This window comes from Hermetia illucens, chromosome 4 (genome assembly GCF_905115235.1).
Source record: "Hermetia illucens chromosome 4, iHerIll2.2.curated.20191125, whole genome shotgun sequence".
Taxonomy (NCBI): domain Eukaryota; kingdom Metazoa; phylum Arthropoda; class Insecta; order Diptera; family Stratiomyidae; genus Hermetia; species Hermetia illucens.
The window spans coordinates 60,171,679-60,194,012 of record NC_051852.1 but is presented as its reverse complement, the minus strand read 5'-3'; the positions used below and the strand labels follow the sequence as shown (position 1 = coordinate 60,194,012).

The following is a 22,334-nucleotide window of genomic DNA, read 5'->3' as shown; positions in this document are numbered from 1 at the left end:
AAGACTTTATTATAATACGTGCTGTAACCGAGCAGTATTATTCACTCTTGGCTCTAAACAGAACTAAATAGAGTGAAGCATGTCATGGAGTTGGTTATACCTCTTCACTACTTCGGACACATGTTAAAAGCTTGATTCTTCGGGTATGAAAGGCTTTGTGTATTTCTTATGTAACCATATTCGAGTGGATATTTGTCTCATTTGGACGTAATTCGTAATATTTATTTATGACAGACCATTCACTTTAGTGTAATATTTACATTTAAAGTCTTAGATTTACTGTAATTTGGACAAAAGTGGCAAGTTTGGCCTATTATAACTTTATTAGTAATAGAGCGATTTCCTCCAAATGCCTATATTACTGCAAAACTTGATGATGTTAGGATAAACTTAACGGCGGTTTCCTGTCAATTTTTGAAAAATGTAGTAATAACAAATAATTGTGTCACACAAAATCTAAATTAGTGTTATACATACTGCATGACTGATTCAAAGCAATCTAGGATGAAAACAAATAAGACGGATTGTTTTTATTGCGCCTATTAAAGTAGTGAGTGTCAGGATAGCTGCGTGGTTAGAGCACAACACTGTCGTACGGAAGGTGGCGGTTCAAATCTCACTGGTGGCATTGGGATTTGTATCATGATTTGATGTCGGATACCAGTCGACTCAGCTGTGAATGAGTATCTGAGTCAAATCAGGGTAATAATCTCGGACGCGCGCAATGCTGACCACATTGCCTCCTACAGGGTACTGTAATCCTATAGTGTAAGGCTACGGTCGTGAATGAAATGCTCTAACACACTTCAAGGCCCTGACCCAATATGGATTGTTGCGTCAACGATTATTATCATTATTAACGTAGTGAATAATTTCGGATTGACACTAGCCCGAATTTGGTAATCAATATTATCGAAGGATGAAATGTTATATGGCACTCATCCCCAAAATTCTTCTGTTACGTTCCGAAAGAAAAATGTTGTTCCTTCTTGGAGTCAAAAAATCAGATGTGTCACAAATTGCCATTCGACGGCTTATGTACTTATCATTTCTACATCTCATCTACATCGCATCCTTGTACCACTTCTTCTTCAGACATTTCCATTGCGGCTATGCCATGCCGCCCTAGGACTTCATGGTGCAAACAGTGTAGGAAGAGTACAAGCTTTTCGGGAGTTAAGACAATTAGACTTAGTTGATACACTATGCCCCACATATAAGTTTATGATAACCATATAAATTACTATCTCACGATTGTATTTTAGAAAAACTTGATTACACAACGTAGAATCTTTGCAAAAAAAGTAAAGCAAAAAATTGTAACAGAAACGAATGATGTAGTTGTTAATACTACAGGGATGAAGCGTAGCAAAGTCCTCCAAAAGATATAGAAATCCATTGTTCTGGGCCGAAACTTAATAAGACAAATCTCGAAATTTGCGTAATAACGAATAAAAGAAGACAAGAAAGTTTGAATTAGAAATATCCAAGAGATGGGGTTGTAGAAAATATGAACTTTTCCGAAAATTACTTATTTGAGCCTGTTGTACTTATCGTTCCGCAGAACATATATCCCTTTCAGTATAAAGTATCATGTAACCAAAGCTTCTATTCCGACCATGTTAAAGAAATCTGAGTTGCATACTTATTGCCGCGTGTCGATGACACCTTCTGAAATTTTGGTTTGCGATTCACCGTCTATAAACTACGGAACATTGAAAAGTGTATATTTGGTTACAAGATCTGAAGTCCAACCCAGAGTTCTTCACAATGTAGCAAAAAGGAAGCCTCTAGCGATGTTAAACAAATCATTCAACAATAACGTTATTAACATCATTTCTTTCATGGCAGTGATTAAAAATAGCTCAACATTTTCTTTATGGCTTTATCCACTCCATAACTATTTTCAAGCCGGACGATAAGGTCGCGATGGTTACTACCACAATTATGCGATCAATTACCAGCGGCGGAGTCGCCCAAAGAAATGCCTGAGAGTACATAAGTAGTAAATAAGTACATACGTAAGTCTACTTGCTTACGGCTGTATATAGGCTTGGCAGAAAGAATTTTTTCGCGACTGACGAAAATATTTGTGATAATGATAACAAACGTGGGTGACACAAGGTGGAGGTGGAGAAATGTGAAAGAGTTAGCGACAAGAGAGATAGACTACGATAAGTAATAGTAGTGCTTGAGCAAACAACAGTTTCGAACGGCAGCTGAATGGGACTAGGCCGGGGTTCTACGGTTGTCGTTATTTTTTAATGTTTTTTCCTCCATCGGCTGATTCATAAATCAGACTGCAGTGCGAAAAAATGCGCTCTGAATTCTACTGATTCGGGTCTTATGTGATTTTCAGTGGCGTTATGTTAGGTATTACATTACAGAAATATATTAATGTTTTCAAAATGGTTTTATGCTTACAAATATTAGATAAAGCTTTTGTCTCCGCTGTGGCAACTTGACGGTTTGTTCTTAGTGTGGTGATGGTTTTGACATTCGTGAATATTCAAAAAAGTGGAATTAACCGGGTACTATGTCAAAATCAAAAATAAAACCTGTGTCCCCAATAAAAAATAAACGAAATGTAAAAAAATGTGATTAAGACATCAACATCGAGTGGAAAAGTTAAATATTACCTCATGCTCTGAGTATTCTGAGTGTAGTAATTTACGTCAATCCGATATTTTTAATTATCGTTTTTCGGGTATTTATTACTTGATATGAAATAATAAGCCAATGATGCCAAAGTACCAGCTTATGAGTGATAAAGCATAATAAACAAAAACAATATCCGAAGTGATTCCTATCATAATCGGCTAGTGCTGTTTGGATCTACAATTTATTTGTGAATGCATTATCTATGTACATAACTGCAGGACGGATGTTCACCAAAAACACAACTTGCTTTCTTCATTTCGTATTCCTCAAATAACAGGTTTCTAGGAGAAGAATTTGTTGCTACCAAAATTAGAAGGTCATACGAGTATATCCCCAAATGCATGTAAACATATCGTGAATAAGTTTACAGTTTTACCTTTATTTTGAATGGACTACCGTTCGATTTTTTAAGTCTAGAAAATTATTGAATAATTCAGTATTCTAACTATAATGTTGTGTTCTAAAGGAATCCGGGGGAACCCATAACCAAACCCGGTAATGTGACGAAATTGTAATCTCAAAGAAACCTGTCTTGAGTGCTACCTCCTGGAAATTATCATATTCAAGCCTTGAATTGAATACGAAAAGCATGATATTTGTATAGAAAGTTTACCTTTTTGTACATACTTCGGATGGAATGTTTTTTACTATCGATCAATATCAAAAATAAAGAACAAAGCATTTTCATTACATCCTATTTGATAATGCTGGTCATTTTCTACTTAGTTTCTTTATATTGATTATTTAAGCTTGACTAGTGTGACATCGGTACATCTTCGAATATGTTTCGAAAATCATGTCAAATTAATTGTCATCAGAAGTGACTCTACCATATAAATATGGATATGTGAACTAGGCAATGGTATAAGGGACTAGAAATTGGTAATAGAGATTTTTTTTGCAAGACATCAATGTACAGAATTCTATTCAATCTACAGTATCTGTCCATGGAAATATGAACAATGAACTTTTTTAAGAAAATTTACTATTTCATTGGGTTTTTGATTGTGAAGAAAAATTTAAAATATGTTGTTACCTTCATTTTCCACTACCTAGGGTGGAACATTGGAATAAAATTAGAACCGTTATTTGCCCGCCAATTGCTTCATTTTATCGAAAGTTGAATTTTAAGCTTGTGGATTTTTCAATATTTGTGTGATTTTGGAGGTTTTTCTCTGGAAAATCGGGGTTTTAAGCTTAGAATACTTCTTTCTGAAGTTTGTAATATGTTTAACGCAACATGTGACTAAAAACATTGATTTTACTTTGCATAGGTAGCTCAGTTTCCTAATAATGGTAAATTAAAAGGAAATGGGTAAAAAAGGAGATATTAAGGTAAAATAGAAGATGCAAATTGTGTACCTTTTGAAAGAGGGAAGCAAAAGCGACTACCTTAAATGTCAATGTTTGTAAATCATCAGTGGGTGAAATAGCAAAAAAATTCAGTATAGTTCGTGATAAGCCGGAGGTTTTTCATAGTAGTCGAAAAAACTTCAAGGAAAAACGGAAGACTACTCAACGGGAACATTTGGTGATAATATCAAAACTCTTGAATTGCAACCTCCCAAATTATTTTGGATCACGTGAGAGATGCTGGCGTTGAGATATCCCATCATACAATACGCATACACCTGTATGAAAATGGGCTGACTTGCAGGCGGCAGACTAAAAGCCGAAGTTGACAAAGATGACCGCGATTGTTATGGGCCCATTTATACGCGGACTACAATTCGATCTATGAAATTAACTTTTAACTTGCATGAAAAGAATTTTTTCTCGGCATCTATTTCGAATTTCAAATTTTGGCTTTTTTTAATGATTTTTTAGGTTATCTTTAATGACGAATGTCGTCCAAACGCGGTGACGGAGGTAGCAAACTATGATCCAAGAAAAAAGTGTGAATACTTGTCTGATGTCTGTAGGGTTAAAAAGGTTAAATATCCACCAGCAGAAATGAATTGTAGCTGCATTCTTGAAAAATGATCTGATCCAATATAATTTATTGAAGATACAATGCGATCTGGGCAGTACAGTAACCTCACAAAAAGGTTCTTCGTGCTGTATATCAACAATCTGCAGTTTCAGCGTACAGAATATGCCTTCATGCAGGATGGTGCCACACATCCAGAGCTAGCATTAATTATCTAAATTCACTGAATCTGGAGCTAGTGCCTTGGCCGGACAATTTTCCTTAAACCCAATAGTGAATTGTTGGGCTTATTTGAAATCCCAGGTGTATCAGCGCAGAAACACAACACTTACAAATTTCAAAGAAACCATTAAGGATATATGGTATAATGACTTTGATTGGAAAAGAATGATTAGAAATTATATTTGCAGGATACCAGATGATGCAGAGATTCAATTGAAAAGGGGGTTACAAAATATTAAATGTAAAGAAATTGGGCTTGTGCCTGCTTGCTATATGTCACTCAAATATTAAAGCCGTGTTTTGTTAACCTAAAATGAAAACTGTATTTTTTATCGCTGCCCCAAATTGAAACTTTGCAAATTTTCTAAGTGTCCATAACTTAATGAACAGATATTGTATAAGAGCCACTATTGGAAAATCAACAGTTGTACTTTAGACTCCTATCGCTTTTATAGTAGAGATAATTTACAAGTCCCATGATCGCATTTCAATAAAAATTTTCTTCGATTATGAAAAATTGACTGAATGTAGAAAAAAGTTATGAGAGTTCGCTGAAATTCCGTTTGCCTTGAGCTTCCTTGACTTGTTGACAAGTTATATTTATATGATTGTAGTTAAAATGAAATTTACTAGTAGTCGGCACCATTATAAGTGGCATGGCTAGAAAGTGTTTTTAAATGTGGCGAAACCGAAAAATCCGTAGAATCAATGAGTCCAAAAGTTCGAAAATCTTCTACCTGTCTACCTGTCTATATTCTGTCTATATAATATTCAAAATCATTTTCCTTAGAAATTTTTTTTAATATACTTTCATTTTGATATGCAAAAAACAAGAAACAAATTTAAAGAGGAGTTTTCTTCTTTTCCTTCAATCTTTGTCCCGTTCAGAAGCGAGGTCGGTTCGTTGCGATCGATTACGCCATTTTGTTCTATCAAAGGAGGAAGCATCTTTGGGCATTTTGAAAATCATCAGTCTTAAAGGAATAAATAAAGAAATACGGGGGTTGAAATGTGATCATATATCTTAAGGGGCTGTTTTCAGAAGTTACCCAATCAAAAAATCTGAAAATAATAAAACTGCCCCTACGCAATGTAGACCTCAACATACCATCCAAAATGATCTCTGCTAAAATAAATTTAATAATAGCATATTATGATACTTTTTGGAAATGGACTGAAACCTTCTCTGTTCATCCTAGAAACACAAACTTTACAGTAATATAGACTCTAATGTTGATAGATATAGATAGAATTTTTGTGAAATTTTCATATTATTTAAGAAGTTATAGCAAGTCAAATTTGTCTTTTTGTGTAAATTTACTGTAACCCAAGTCATTGAATACCCATATCACACTAAGGCGCATATTCTACTAAATGCATATACATAAATTACGAAACACATACAAATACGCAAAACCTTTCAAATATGAAGCGTGTTCGATTTGCTCATTTCAGTTCCCGGTACAGTTATCTGGCCAATCTAATTAACTTCGAAATGGATACGTTCAATGTCAAAAAAGATGGCGATTGACATGATTTTTCTTTGCTATGCACATATCTACAGACAGAAAATTATGGGCATTTTCTTTTTGGCTTTGTGGGCTAACAAATATCCTTTGTTTTTGTTTGAGAGCTTGAAAACGAAACTATAGTCGAAAAAATTGGGAAGAAGACAATTTCCTTAAAGGCGGAATATATAATTCCATATGTCGAAAAATTAAAGTCCACCAACATCCATTTTCCCACTGTGCTTTTAATGAAAATTGACACTACCATCTAAAAGTTTGGAAGCAGTATCATCATCAATGGCGCAACAACCGGTATCCGGTCTAGGCCTGCCTTAATAAGGGACTCCAGACACTCCGGTTTTGCGCCGAGGTCCACCAATTCGATATCCCTAAAAGCTGTCTGGCGTTCTGACCTACGCCATCGCTCCATCTCAGGCAGGTCTGCTTCGTCTTCTTTTTCTATCATAAATATTGCCCTTGTAGACTTTCCGCTCTGGATCATCCTCATCCATACGGATTAAGTGACCCACCCACCGTAACTATTAATATTAATAATAATAATAATCGTTGGCGCAACAATCCATATTGGATCAGGGCCTTGAAGTGTGTTAGAGCACTTCATTCAAGACCGTAACGGTACACTAGGAAGCAATGTGGTCAGCATTGCGCTCGCTCGAGATTATTACCCTGATTTGACTCAGGTACTCATTCACAGCTGAGTCGACTGGTATCCGACGTCAAATCACGATGCAAATTCCACTGCCACCAGTGAGATTTGAACCGCGACCTTCCGTATGACAGCCTAGTGCTCTAACCACTGAGCTATCCGGACACTAACCTATTAAGCCGGATTTTATCCACAACCTGACGGTCGTGATATCGCTTATAAATTTCGTCGTTATGTAGGCTACGGAATCGTCTATCCTCATGTAGGGGGCCAAAAATTCTTCGGAGGATTCTTCCCTCGAACGCGGTCAAGAGTTCGTAGTTTTTTTGCTAAGAACCCAAGTCTCCGAGGAATACATAAGGACTGGCAAGATCATTGTCTTGTGCAGTAAGAGCTTTGACCGTATGGACGTTTCGATCGAAACAGTTTTTGTAAGCTGAAATAGGCTCTGTTGGCTGCCAATAACCATGCGCGGATTTCATTGTCATAGCTGTTATGTGCGATTCGATGTTGTTCGTTCTTTTGGTTCTGACGCTGACGTCCATATACTTCGTCTTGCCTTCATTAATGTGCAGCCCAAGATCTCGCGCCGCCTGTTCGATGTGGATGAAGGTAGACTATACACCTCGGGTTGTTCTCCCCATGATGTCTTTATCGTCAGCGTAGGCCAGTAATTGTTTGGACTTGAAGAGGATGGTGCCTCTCGCATTTACATCGGTATCGCGAATCACCTTCTCCAGGGCCAGGTTGAATGGGATGCATCTTCTTGTCTTAGACCGTTGTTGATGTTGAATGGTCTCAAGAGCGATTCTGCTGCTTTTATCTGGCCTCGCACATTGGTCAGGGTCAACCTAGTCAGTCTTATTAATTTCGTCGGGATACCGAATTCTCTCATGACCATGGAAGCAGTATAGTAAAGCTAAATTAAGCCATCTTCAATAACTTTTCTTGGAATAAATTTAGGAATTAAACAAAAAGTAACTTAACCAAAATAAAAACTTACAATCATTATTTTAATCATTTTAGGTTCACCGAAATGTGATTATGATGGCCATTGCATGATTTTTAAAGTCTTGTTATCCTTTTCTGATTTAGACGAATGTTTAGGACCGTTGCCTTGCTAAAAAATGAATTGAGGACCAATAAGACTAAGTCCACTGGGTATGGCCTAACTCTGAAACATTTTCAAATAACCTTTTTTTTAGTTCTCCGGCTGTCCTCGCCAGATTTCCAGGTTAATTGTTGCCAAAACACCCCCAAACCATCGCATTACCACCATCATGTTTCACAGCAGGAATTGTACATGGTACACACGTCTATTGGATCCGAAAATCTGAAACATCGACTCGTCACTGCACAGAACATTTTCCCATTGATCGACAGTCCAGTTTTTATGAGCCTTTATCCATTCCAATCTATTTTTCTTGTGTGGAACTATTAGTTTTGGTTTTAACCTGCAACACATACTCTTAGACCCAGAGGCAGAAGGCGCCTTTTAACAGTAGTTACTGAGACGAGTGTTTCTCGCGGCTCTGCGGTAATTTGTGGTGCCGTTAATCGTGGATTCCGTTTAGAGAGAACCCTGATGAAGTTATCCTCTTGATTGGTTGTAGTTCTAGGCCTGTCTGATCTTTTCCTGGCTTCGTTTTTTACGGTTTATTGTTTTCTAGTAAGCGTCTGGTGAACACCTTCATATGAAATTCCGAGCCATACTTCGATTCGACTGTCACTGCATCCTTCGTCACGAAGAGTACAAATTGTACCTCGCTGTTCAACGGTGATGTGAAAAAAAATTACAGTGAAAATAGTATTGGACCATTTTTGAATTCAGATGATGTTACTATAACAAATTTTGCGTGCAAATGCTCAAGTACGACTGAATGGGACCCAATTAAGTTGAAACCACCAAATACTATCGCAAAAACACGCCCATATATAAAAGAAAGCACCCGAACATCATAAAATACGTGTTTTGTCAAATTTTAGAAATTTCTTAATACTAGGTTTTGTGTAAATAATCTTAAGGTCCATAAAGATAATATTTATTACTTATTTTGACCGGATAGAGTAGATGTGCTTCCAAGCTTTTGCACGGTACTGTATATTATTTTATGGAATGATAATTTCACGTAAATTAATGGTTCGTATACTAAAAATATCCAAAATGACTAATTGTACTTTTGTTCATATACATATATATATCTCAAAATAGCTATTTAATTGTATGTGGGGTAAAAAACCGTATGGAAAAGAAATTTAAAATCCGGCTCCTAGAGAACACGATCCATTGATTGTTCAAAACATTTCCACCCATACTATATGTACCCGTTCTTATAACGGCAACCAGACCAACAGTTTTTCTCGATGAAGTTAGTAATTTAGAATTTACACGTCTCTATATGACCTGCAATACCAAGGTAAATAGAGAAGAGTCCCTTACTTTCCTTCCTGAGCCTTTCCATGTTATTTTTTCGGATGAAAAACGACCTGATTGAAATCAGTATTTTTAGAATGACTTGTAAGAACAATTATAGTCCGCCAAGAGTGCAGCATTAAATATTGCAAATGCAGGTCAAGTAAATACATTCTCCAGGTAAGGAAATAAATTTCCTAAAAAACAATTATATTTCTATATCAAATAAATAAAATACATGTCCAGATGAATAAATAAAATTTCCACTCATATAAATAACTTTCCATATTAAATAAATGAATGCATAATTGGTAAAAGGCTAAGTTTTTAGCAGAAATAACTCCTAATCTCATCATACGAAGATGAAAGAACCAGAGTAAACCGGATTCCCCCGAAACAATGATTCTGGGTGGAAACAGATGATTGTGCGTTGCAATCAAAAGCTCGCAGAGGATGTCGGCAAATGAAACTGACAGACGATGTCCTGGAAGATATCGAAAATATTGTGGAGCAAAATTCCGCATTCATTCTCAATGGCATTCCCATGGATATAAGCAAGGGTTGTATTGATGAAGGTTTGTACAAATTAAAAATCATACTGAAGCTGGCGTCATTCAAGCTTGATAGAATAAGCGCAGGTATCCAGCTTCGAAACCCCATTGAAAAAGCATTTTCAAATGCTATAAGGCATGCTCGCTAAACGTTCGCTGAAGTTTTGTTCTTACGGACATAATTTTGGAAGAAGCAGCTTCAATTACAATTTATTTTACCAGGAAATTTATTTCCTTGTCTGGGAAATTAATTTATTTAACTTGGAAATGCTATAACAACGGTAACCAAAATGTGATACTTTATAGGCACAGGGACACTGAATCGATTTTGGTAACGGTTTGATTGACACAAAATTTTGCTTTTATATCCGAAATTCATATAAATTCAATATAAGTTAATTTGGTAGAGAGAGGCTCACCATTAAATTGGAACTATAAAAAATCAGAAGTAATATAAGGATAATGTGAAATTTTATGATTTCTCCGTAGCTTAGAGCACATTCTAATGTAAGCGTTAAAACCTCTCGGACTAGCGGAAGCTTTGTGCTTCGGGCATAAAGGCTTTGTGTTCATCTTATGCGAGGAAGTTTCTATGCAGGTTTTTCCATTCGTACTTAGCTAAAAATGCAACATATTTCATCATGTATTGCCAAATTCCAAGTTATATGTATATACTCAAGATGTAAATATTACGTTCATTCTAAACAAACAAATATTGGCTATTATTGCTGCATACATACATACATACATACATGTATGTACGCATCTAAATTAATCGACCGCATTTGAATATTTCCGCTTTACTGCGTGCACAAAAGCATATGTATACAGGAGTGAGTTCGGATAGCTGAGCGGTTAGAATACAAGGCTGTCGTACGGAAGGTTGCGGTTTAAATGTCACTGGTGGCAGTGGTATTTGTATTGTGATTTGACATCGGATACCAGTCGATTCAGCTGTAAATGAGTACCTGAATCAAATTAGGGTAATAATCTCGGGCGAGCCCAATGCTGACCACATTACCTCCTACAGTGTACTGTAGTATACCGTTACAAAATGAACGAAATGCTCTAACACACTTCAAAGCCCTGATCCAATTAGACTATTGCGCCAGCGTTTATTATTATTATACGGTGTATACGTAAATTTAATACCATACACACAAGTCGCGTTGCATTTACGCCACCAGTGCCATGTTCACGTCGTTGGTTTCGACAGCAAATGGCTCAGGACGATACATGTCTGCTGGTGGGTTGTCGTGGTCGTTTCTGTCAATTAATAGATTTCTTATCAGTGGAAGAAAATGTTGAATGAAAACTCAAAGTTGTGTGGTTCCGTAAGAGACAAAATCATAGAATTGATTGTAATTTCAGGAAACCTCAACTTGAAACTTGCTGCTGCTATTAATTGAGTTCGCTAAAAACATTTCAAACTTACCATGACAGTTAAACGCTCGCAACGTCATTAAATCCATCCCCATATATGAAAACCGTCCTTAAAGTCGACAAAAAATGGCGCCACTTGTTATATCCAAAGGGCTTCAGAGATCACACCTAGCACCAAATTTCATAACAATAGGTTCAGCTGTTTCCGAGTAAATCGGGCCTGACCGACGGACAGACAGGTAGACATTAAATCGATTTTAAAAAGATTTTATTTCACATAAAACCTTAGAATCTTAGATCTTTATCCCTTCTCCTTTTCTGTGTTAAGTCAAAATGTGATATAACTTTGTATGTAAAAACACTTTCCAGGCCCTCCGCGATTGCGCCCATTTTGAATCTCTCATTTGGAGCGTTACAAATGGGCAACAAAGTAGGAATCACCTAAACCAACCCGCGGGTTGGTCCATAGGTAAAAGCTATCGAAAAATACAAAAACAAAAAAGTCAATTCGTCATATTGCAATGTTCCCCTAAGTTTTATGGTCAAAATCTGTTAATATGAACACTGCCCCATAGCAACTTTGTTTAGGAAGTGGCTTTATGAACATAAGAAAATCGGAATTCTCTCTAGGCAAGAACTATACATGGGAGGTGAAAATAATAAAAAGAAGCTGGACAAAAGATGAATCATCCGGTTTAAGGACGTCTTATGTAAAATTGAACTAACACCATGACACAAATTTGAAACAAATACGAACGACACCGGATGTCCTTTTTTTGGCCCGTAAAAATTCATAGCTTGCCTAGGAAATTTCACCTCCTGTGTACAGTCTCCTTCCCCCGGGGTACCTTGCTTGATATTATTGACATTTAGAACTTAAGTAAATGTATCCTCCTACATTCTACTTTCCGTTCATTTAAAATTCCTTGTGACTAGATATTCTTATTTTACAAATAATTTCAGTTCATTTTAACTAATACGTTTTCCTTCTATTTACAGGTCGCTTACACCATTCCCGATAAATACAATATATCATTAGTCAACCAATTTACCAAAGAACGCATTGCGTCTGAACGCACAAACCCCGACTCCTTGATCACGAACTGAAGAACACAGAATTGAAAACTATTAAAAACATTTAGAGAAAACATAAAAAATTAGTATGAATGGATTCAATACGCTTAATCGTTTGCTGGGGAAGAAGAACAAAAGTAAGTACTGCTTTCTTTGCACCTAACTATTGTATTATCATATATCATAAAAACCGTGAATAAGAAGGGTATCAACTAATGTAATATCCGTTTTTCAACTATTAAAGTGGTATATCTATCACAAGTTTAAGGTAGACAATAAGAAGCTGACAGCGTTGAATAGAACTGATCAAATTGTTTAGGTCTCTCCTTGGAACAATACTAATAATCGATGGCGCAACAGTTCAATCTGGACCTAGTCTTGCGGTGTATTAGAGTATTTTTTCTAAACCATGAAAGTACACTAGGAGGCATTTTGGCATTTGGTCAACATTATGCTCGCCTGGGATTATTACCCTGACTTCACGCAGGTACTCATTTATAGCTGGGTCAATTGATGCCTCACATTCCCCCAAAAAGCCAGAATCAACTTATAGTTACTAAAGGACAACTAGTTAACTTAGACTTTTTAAAGCACAAATGCAATAACAGAAAATTGAGTGGGTGTTACAGCAATGTTATGTAGTAGAATTGTAATTAAGCGTAGGCATTCATTACGTAGAAGCGGGTACATCAACTAACTCCCAGTAATGAAACATTACTTACGAATTCTTTTCGTTACTCGTATTTGTCGTACGATCATGTTAACTTGAGTCTTTAAACGAACAAATACTACCTTCAGCACTATTTACTGCTGTCATTATCGACACTGATAACGAATTTATCTGGAAAGACTTTAACGGGTCAACAACGCTAAACCCTGCTCCGAACTCCACGATTAGTAGCAACATAATTGCCATGCGGCAATATATAGAAGAACGAATTGTTTCTAGAAATGGGTGGCCTTTGAAATGGTGGTATTCGCGGACTATTCTGTATCCTGAATTTTCAGCCAAATGGCGAAACCGATCACGACGAGCCGACCCCACTTGTGAACGGGACAAAGGCTGAAGAAATAGAACAAGACGTATGTAACATATAAGGCATATAAATAATTTATCTGCATGGTAGTTAAGCCGCCATTCGTAGCGTACACGAAGTAACACAAAACAACAAAAGTAACGACTAAGGTAATGATACGATAGTAACGAATACTAATGGATACAAAACTTATCGTTACGTTATGAGGGGATGTTTCTCCGATAGATGAATGCAAGCAACTTGCTTATTAAATCAATGAGGTGATCCTGCCAATTAGAGAATTTCCCTCTCAAGGCTGCGCTTATATGCAAAGTGAATTTATTCTTTTTACATTCGTGCGCATGGCCTAAAGAATTTGAAATTCCAATTCCATTATTTTTCGGTTCAATTATATGCTTGCAATTGCATATACCAGTACTATATGTCTTATGCTTTCTGATCTGACTATTATATGAGTATCCAAACATTATTTAGGGGATCAAATAGTATAGATCTGAATTTGTTATGAATATGCATATGCATTAAGCCGATGCTCTACCCATTTATCAATTTCAACATTATTGCTATATTACATTTACTTGTTTGTGTGTCTGGGTACTACCAAAGCAACGGTGAAAACTAAGCCAAAATCTGGTTATCATTATGCAGAATATAAACCGAACAAATAAAAAGGGATCCAAGAGTTCGCAGCAAGGATCGATTGACCTACGACATCAAGAGAACTCTCTTCATAGAGTCCTGATATTTAATGCCTGTGATTAGCCTGTGAAGATGACCCAGCCCGGAAAGTCTTTATATTGTCTTTAAATAATAAAAAAAGAAAACGTGACGGACTTTGCTTGAGATGGAGCGATGGCGTAGGTCAGGATGGCAGACAACAATTAGGGATTTCGGATTGGTGGACTTCGGCACAAAACCGGAATATCTGGAGTTTCTTCCTTCCTAAGGTAACACTAGACCAGATACCGGTTATTGCGCCGTTGTTGATGACGCTGATGGTGCAAGAAGGGTTTAAACCTTTACAAAGGTAGCCATTTCAACTTCAACTCGTATGACAACAGAATAATTGCAAATAGTTCCACTACATCTGCATCTGAAACACCAAAAATAATTAACCTCGTCAAGGTTTTACTATATGGACTGCATTATAAGCCAGCCAATGATGTTATTGGTTCATATATTTATGAAGATCGAGTCACCATGATTTCAACAGGATGGGTCAACAAGTCACATTGCCAGGTAGTTTTGATCTTCTTCGAATGTTTGTTTACCGATTGGATTAAGTCCTTGAAGTCTATTAGAGCACTTCATTCAAGCCCACAATTTTACACTACAGAACTATGTATATAGACACAACCCAAATCCGATCGAACGCGTTCAATTATGAAATAAATTAAGAAAATTTCTTAGAAAGCTTCGTTCAACTTTTTTTATATTTTAAAATTAAATACGTTAGAAAGCAACAAGTTTTAGCAAAAATATAAAAAAATAATATCTAAAAAATGGTATTGGATTAGTCTTGTGACTTTACCTTAAATTTAATGTAACACTGCATTAATATTTTGTATTTCAACTTTCGCTTTTAAAAATGCATCAATTCGGCGTGGTATGCTGTGAACTAGGTTCTTGCAAACGTCTGGATCGATATGAATTAACCGCTCTACAGCAGCACGAGCATACATTTCACCTCCTTTGAAGGATCAGGATAAAGCGCTATTTTGCGTTTCAGCTGTTGCCAAAAGTGCTCGTTCAGATTTAAACCTGGCGGTGATCAGTCGAGCAGTTCAAAGGACGTATTTTTTGACCATGTTTCCGTTACCCTACCAGAATGTCTCAGGTCATTATCATGCAGGAATATAGTGTCTGAAGCACTTTTCTCCGATTTTCGAAGACTCCTATTCAAATCATTATTTAAGATAGTAATGTAACCCTACAGAATCATCCACCGTTCCCCATATTCTCACACATATAGCAACCCCCTCTGACGTCATGCAACCCCACATCATCACATTACCCCGTCCGATCTTAATCTATTTATTTTTATTTCATCTGAATACGCAACCTCTATGCAATCCTCTATGGTGTTTGATCTACATCGATTTTCTAACCTTTGCACAACTCCGTAAACCACTCTTACTTAAAAGTGTACGGACTGTTTCTGCATTAATATTAATTTAATTCATCTGAAATAATAAAAACTTGCTTTTTCTATTCGCAAGTGTTAATTTATTGATCTTACGAATATCGAGTTTTCGGAAATCGATTCTTCCCTTCATCAGTCCCAATGAATAGCAACAACAAATTTTTATTATTTCAAATAATTCAATCGCTAGTAATACCGCGTAATTACACACAGATAATCCATCTGTTGTAGACTCCAGTTCTAATCACTCGTACAATTTTGCGCGGCATTACGTCAGATCATTTGCGTGGCGTTCGATTTCGTACTTACGGTATTGCATCAAAGTATTTTTTTGCTACGATTGTCAGATATTTACTGATCATCATCATCATGATCAAATCAAAATTTCTCAGTTTTATCGTAAACGAGAATGTAACAACCACGACAACCCTTGTTAAGTCAAAAATTATTGAGAAGAACCCAAAGAAAGTTTTGAGTTAAAAAATTAAGGAAGCTTTGCAAAATATGCACGAATTTTTGACTAATTAATATTACATGCTTGATAATGGTAATACCATAAGCTGAACATATGTTGGGCGGTATTTTGTTTTGCAAGTCCAATAACTGTAAAAACAGTTACAATATGTACGAAAAGCGATCATTCGATTGGAATTGTGAATCACTGTACATATGATTGCTAGAAACCCCTATGAGAGGCGTTAACCACACTTATGCGCCATTGCTGTCGGTTACTGGCAATGTTACTCAGCTTCGCATACCATACTCCACCCGCGACCCGTTCGTCGGTCGTACTGAGAAAGTAGGTATTAATGCATGGCATAAATCGCTTTGGGTTGTCCTTTCTCAATTTGTGACCTATCCACTGCCACTTCCGCATTTTGATCTCGAATGCTGGTGAATTTCTTCATTTGTTATTGCCTCAGGCTGGGATACCTCGATGGCACAACGCACAACGCTACTTATATATCAAAATTGTTCGAAGCTTTCGACGTTCTGCACATTATTGCAAATTAGAAGAGTGCAGTTGCAACTCAGAGTGAGAACCTTGGTTTTGTTGGTGTTTATCTTCAGCCCGACTCTATTTGTTCTCTTTCCAAAATCCAGAACCATTTGACCAAGTTCCATAATTCGATGAGAAAACAAACAAGTCGATTGAGGAAAGGTCGCATGGTCCATTAAAGCTCTCCACGTCCTCCGCACAAAACAGCATGAAGAACGTCAACGATAACAAGAAGAAATAATATCGGTGACAAGATGCAACCTTATCGGTCTTCATTTTAGATTTTAAAATTTCTTTGAGGTTTTACTTCAATACAGCGTATGAAATTTTGCACCATCATATGACGCTCTGATAATAGCTATCAGTTTCCTCGGAATGTCCCTCTTGCGTAAAGCATTCCAGATACCCTCATTAATTACGTTCTACGTCTAAACTCCACGCACTAACACAGTGATCCAACTGGTGTTAATATAGTCGGTACAGGTGGATTTAGAACAAAAACCAGTCCGCTCTCTGTCAATCAAGCTTGCAAGGCGTACTTTGATGCTTTCTAGGATAATTAGCTAGAATCTTTGCGACAGCATGAAGCACGTGAATACCTCTCAGTTGTCGGAATTTGAACTATCCTTTCCTTCTTTCATTTTATTCACTAGGAAAGTTGTGTGGACGATATGCTGGCTTGTAATGTCGTCCATACAAGATGGAATTTGACAATTCAGAATCGTGGTCAAATACAAACTGGTCTTCATCGTGGATGGGAACTTTACCGTTAACATTCTTCATGGAACCGTCTAATGACAAACTTATTCGGGATGCAAAATACAGTTGTGAAATGCTGGCTATTTACGGAAGTTTCGGCTTACATCATCAAAACAATGGTGGTATGCCTTTTGCCACGGCACACGCTAGCATGCACTTCTCCTACCTTTTTGGAGTAGCAGAGTTCTCAACCATCAGTCGAGCTCACAGTTCCTGGCGCTAAAGACACTTTTAAAATTTGTTTCATTCTCGCAACAGGGACACTCTCCTAATGCTGTGGAGTATAGGGTATCCAAACAATCTTAGTTTTTAAAGTGACTGTGCTTCAGTCTCATTAACATTACACATAATGCTGAACAACTGATAATCTTACAACAGCAGGATAGCACGAGGACGAATACAAACATCCATAAAGAACCAAGCTTCGAACCCAGGTCAACAAGATCAAAAAGCTGATGTTTAATCATCTCCGTCAATTCACTGTGATTTTTTGTCTAGTGCGACCTGAAAAATAAAGTTCAGCGCCTGTTCAGGATTTAAAAGAAAATATACGCAAAAAAATGAAAAAAGCATTTCATCAAAAAATCAAACAGAATAAAGGAAAGGTTTCATTAAAAAGTCGTAATATACAAAAAAAAACAAATTCTAATTTGCATTCTTTAATAATAAATAAAGTTGCGTTTTTATATATAAACATGGAACTGAGTTATCTGTAGAAACACAATTACTGCTTACACCTTAAGACATCAACTAAAAAGAAATTGCATTAAATAATATTCACGTCCACATCTAAATTGTATAATTTCAGGTCAAACAATATCAAAATCAACATCCAACCTGAGCAACAGTAACAGTATATCAGCACGACCCCTATCACATTATGATACCTCAGCTGCACCATTATCTAGTCAATTGGAAACAGCAAATTCAATCGCACCCCTTTCGAATGTCCCATTCGAGCAAACGTTTCGTATTACCGTTCACCTGCCCAAAGGTCAACTCTTTGTGGCTCGTCTGGGAGCCAAAACAGAGTTGGAGAAGCTTCTCTTGCTAGTTTGTGAGCATAAGCAATTAGATGCATCGAAATATGAGCTGCGACATCCAGGTAAGTAAAAGACTAATATGGTGTTAACGAGATAAAATGTAGAGGACTAATCGAGGCAACTTGCATTTTTTCCTTTGGCATGAAACTATCTATAAGTGGCACAATAATAGACGTTAGACGTTCTACTGAATGGAAATGCATTTTCCGCTAGTATGCCTCAAATTCTCCGTGTACTGTTGGAAGTTAGCACTATTTCCGCTTTACATAATACTACTCGTATGAAATCGATACGCAACTTTAATTTCCAAGCCTCCATACCTGCACCTGTGAACTTGAACCTACAACATGAGTAGTTTTGTAGAGCGAGTATGTAGTCGCTAAATTGGATTCATGTCACAATTGTTGTGGGCTACGCTCTACAACCATGAAATCAGATCTTATAGACAAGTTGGCTAGTTCCAGAAAGAATATTATTTACAAGTGATAACTCAGTGCGGTTTTTGTAGCGATAATTTTCTCATATTTAACTTATTTACTTGTAGGCAACAACAGTCAAGTCTTCGGCCTGGATCAAACGGTTGGTGCGGTGGGACTTAGTGAAATTCGTCTTTGCCACAAATCGGAATCATATGATAATTTCAATGCAGCGGAAATTTTGACGCTGCGAAACACAGCTGGTCGCAACTCGCTCTCTTCTTCGGAGCTAAGTAGTCGAAATTCCAAGCATACCTTGAAAACAGCTAGTCCGTACAGTTCGACCAATTCTCTGACCTCGTCAGATTCTGCCGGGATGAGCAACTACTCTGGACAACTAGGATATGCACACCCACCCCCGTCTCTACAATCGTTCACACAGCAAAAGCCACCGGTGGCTCCCGTACGAAAAAAGCGTGCGGCACCTCGACCACCCAGCCAGAATTCAGTGACTCTTTCGAATGGAAATGGAGACGTACAGCCTCAACAACAACAGGACCAACAGAAATCATCGACACTCGAGGTGAAGCAGCCTTCTCTGGCACGAAAGGAATTCCACGTATCTACTCCAAATCTGACGCAGTGTTCGGAAATGAGCCTTTTAAGAACTGCAGATTTCCACAAGAGCAACGTTTCGGTGGATTGTAACGGCAACAGCAGGAACAGCCGGGATAATAACAGTGTCGTAAATGGCTCTTCTGACGGGAATATTCGTTGTAATGGATCTGGTGATGATAGAAGCCCATCGACTCTGAATCCATCCCTTTCCGGCAGTCTGAGGCCAGCGTCGATGAGTGTGTTAAATAATGAAATTCTTTATCAGGAAAAGGAACTCAACGGAAACCGGGAGTTTACTGTAAATGGCAGCATTTCAGATCTATCGCCTAGAAATAAGCTTCCTGAGCCAGCACCTAGGAAGCGTATAATAACAAGTAAGTTGACATTTTGTGAATGAATGTAGTGTGAAGTGCAAAGCTGGAATTTGTAACCTGTTTCGAGTCTTCATAATAGTGCCACGCCTACCCGTTCTGATGAAAAGCATTTTTTAACTTCGCTGCCATATGGACGTTTCTGTTGTTTGCTATCGCCTATATTTAATTCTTATGTTGTGTTTGGGCGGGGATTACTTGGCAATACCTCAAAAAAAAGTTTAATTAACAGCAATTATGTTATTCGAGACAAATGCTAAAGAAGAATGAGAAGTTAAGCTAATAGGATTGGATAAGACCTAAACTAGCCTGTATTGTTAAAATTTTTAGGGCGTATTGGATAAGAATAAATGATAGGTGACGGTGTCCATATCAATACAAAAAACCTCAGTATTCGAAGCTTTATCTTAGAATCTTCCCTTCTATTTCTTTTAGAAAAAAACTGACTTTCCATCATCGCTGGAGATATCATGGACAAAAATCTTCGAAAATATGATGCGAAGTCTATTTTTATCTGCACAGGGAGAGTTTCATTTCAATTATCATTTTATTACAATCTAAAACATCACAAATTGGAAAAGTACGCTAGAATGATGATGATTTAATTGTGATTAGATAGATAAAGTTTGTTTTTTAACTTGACTGTGCCAAAAGCTTTGAAACGATTTTTGAACACTTCAGATGTAACTTTGTATGCACTCAAAGGTTTTTCTCGAAAGTTCAGGGAAGTGAGTAATTCTGAGTCTAACAAAGAGGTATTTTTCAAATTTGGCCAATTTGGCCCCTTATCTCAGCGTTTCAAAGCTAAAGTTTTCATAAATCGTTTTGTTCAATGAGATGGATAGAACGAATTATCATCACCAACGGCGTATCAACCGGCATCCGGTCTAGTCCTGTCTTAGCAAAGAACTTCAGACACATTGGTGTTGGTCCATCAATTCGATATCTTTAAAAGCTGTTTGGTATTCTTACCTACGCCATCTCTGGCAGTGTCTGCCTCGTCTTCTTTTTCTACGATAGATATTGCCCTTACAGACTTTCCGGGCTGGATCATCCTCTTCCATACAGATTAAGTAACCCGCCCACCGAAACCTGTCCAGCCAGATTTTATCCACAACGATCGTGGTATCGCTCATCGATTTCGTCATTATGTAGGCTACGAATACCGTTCAATTATTTCAGGAGTCAAATTTGTCTTAGTACCAACTCATTATCGACGCGAGATGGGCTCCCCATACCAAACAGGAAGAAACAATCATAATAAACTATGAATATCTTCAAACCCAAATTACCATAAAATATCCCATCATTTAGTCATGTTTAAATTCTCTAAATTAGATATTTTATACAAAATAATTAGGGAAGTATTCGATCGACCTTCCGACTGAACTACATGAAACAAGAAAATGTAAAAAGGAAATAAATATTAACTTTACCTTCTTGTTCTCGAGCAAAAAAGAAAATGCAAGCCTATCTCTTCTTCGTCCCTCTTCTTCTTCTTTTTCTTCAGCCTTTGTCCCGTTCACAAGCGGGGTCGGCTCGTCGTGATCGGCTTCGCCATTTGGCTCTCTCGAATGCCTGATCTGAGTGCAATCTCGAGGCTTTCAAATCCCCATCCAGCGTATCAAACTACCGTTGTTTAGGTCTGCCTTTTGGTCGTTTACCATCGACTTCAATGTCCAGACCAATCTTGGCAAGTGAATTCTCGTTTGCACGAATTGCGTGACCATACCATCGAAGACGCCTCTCTCGCAACTTTTCCACGATCGGTGCAACCCCATAACGATCGCGAATTTCCTCATTTCGGATGTGATCTAAACGTGTGACGCCGCTAGTCCAACGTAGCATCTTCGTCTCCATTACCGCAAGACGCCGTTCATTGTCTTTTATGGTCGGCCAGCACTCAGAACCATAGAAAACGACTGGACGGACGACATTGCGGTAAATTTTAGATTTGAGACGTTCGTTAATACGTCAATCACAAAGAATACCAGTTGTGGAACGCCACTTCATCCAGGTTGCGTTAATGCGTGAAGCAATTTCATAACGCAGTTCTCCATTGGCTGATAGCGTTGACCCGCGGTATTTAAATCGCGTTCCTAGGCAATCGGGATCTTCTTCGTATAAATTCAATTTCCGCATCAAAAATCGCTGCAAATGAATCACATTTGAAGGCACTTTCGATATCGATCATCTCCATATGGAGTATTGTTTCCGTGGATTCGCTTTTCAGTGACGCGGGTACTTAGGGATAAACGTTCCATCTTTTTAGTGGAAAAGAAATCCGATTGATCAGTTGGAAGCTTTTTACGTTCACGTATGTATGCACTCTCCCATATATATAAGAAGAAGAAGTACTGCCCCATTGACTCATTCCCGTTGTCGTCGTCAAAGTTCAGCGCTCTAATTGTTATACCATCTTTTTTCAATTATAACATTCGCCGTCGAAAATGTATGAACTCGTAAATGTCTAACTGAGTCACTTCCATGAATCATCCTTTTCAAAACACTCTGCGCTTTATCTTTTCTCACTTCTCT

At 37.4% G+C, this 22,334-nt stretch overlaps 1 protein-coding gene across 4 annotated transcripts in view; it reads left to right on the top strand.

The window, feature by feature from the left end:
- LOC119653506 (nascent polypeptide-associated complex subunit alpha, muscle-specific form) overlaps positions 1-22,334 on the top strand; it is a 144,756-nt gene that overhangs the window by 107,497 nt on the left and 14,925 nt on the right. For 2 of the 4 annotated variants that reach the window (XM_038058164.1, XM_038058163.1), the window contains 3 exons: positions 12,335-12,546; positions 18,157-18,453; positions 18,936-19,799. In XM_038058164.1, the coding sequence (XP_037914092.1) occupies positions 12,498-12,546; positions 18,157-18,453; positions 18,936-19,799 (1,210 nt within the window). In that variant the 5' untranslated portion in view covers positions 12,335-12,497. Of the gene's footprint in view, positions 1-2,191; positions 2,374-2,426; positions 2,978-12,334; positions 12,547-18,156; positions 18,454-18,935; positions 19,800-22,334 lie in introns of those variants that run through there. The other 2 variants (XM_038058165.1, XM_038058166.1) reach the window with 2 other exon arrangements.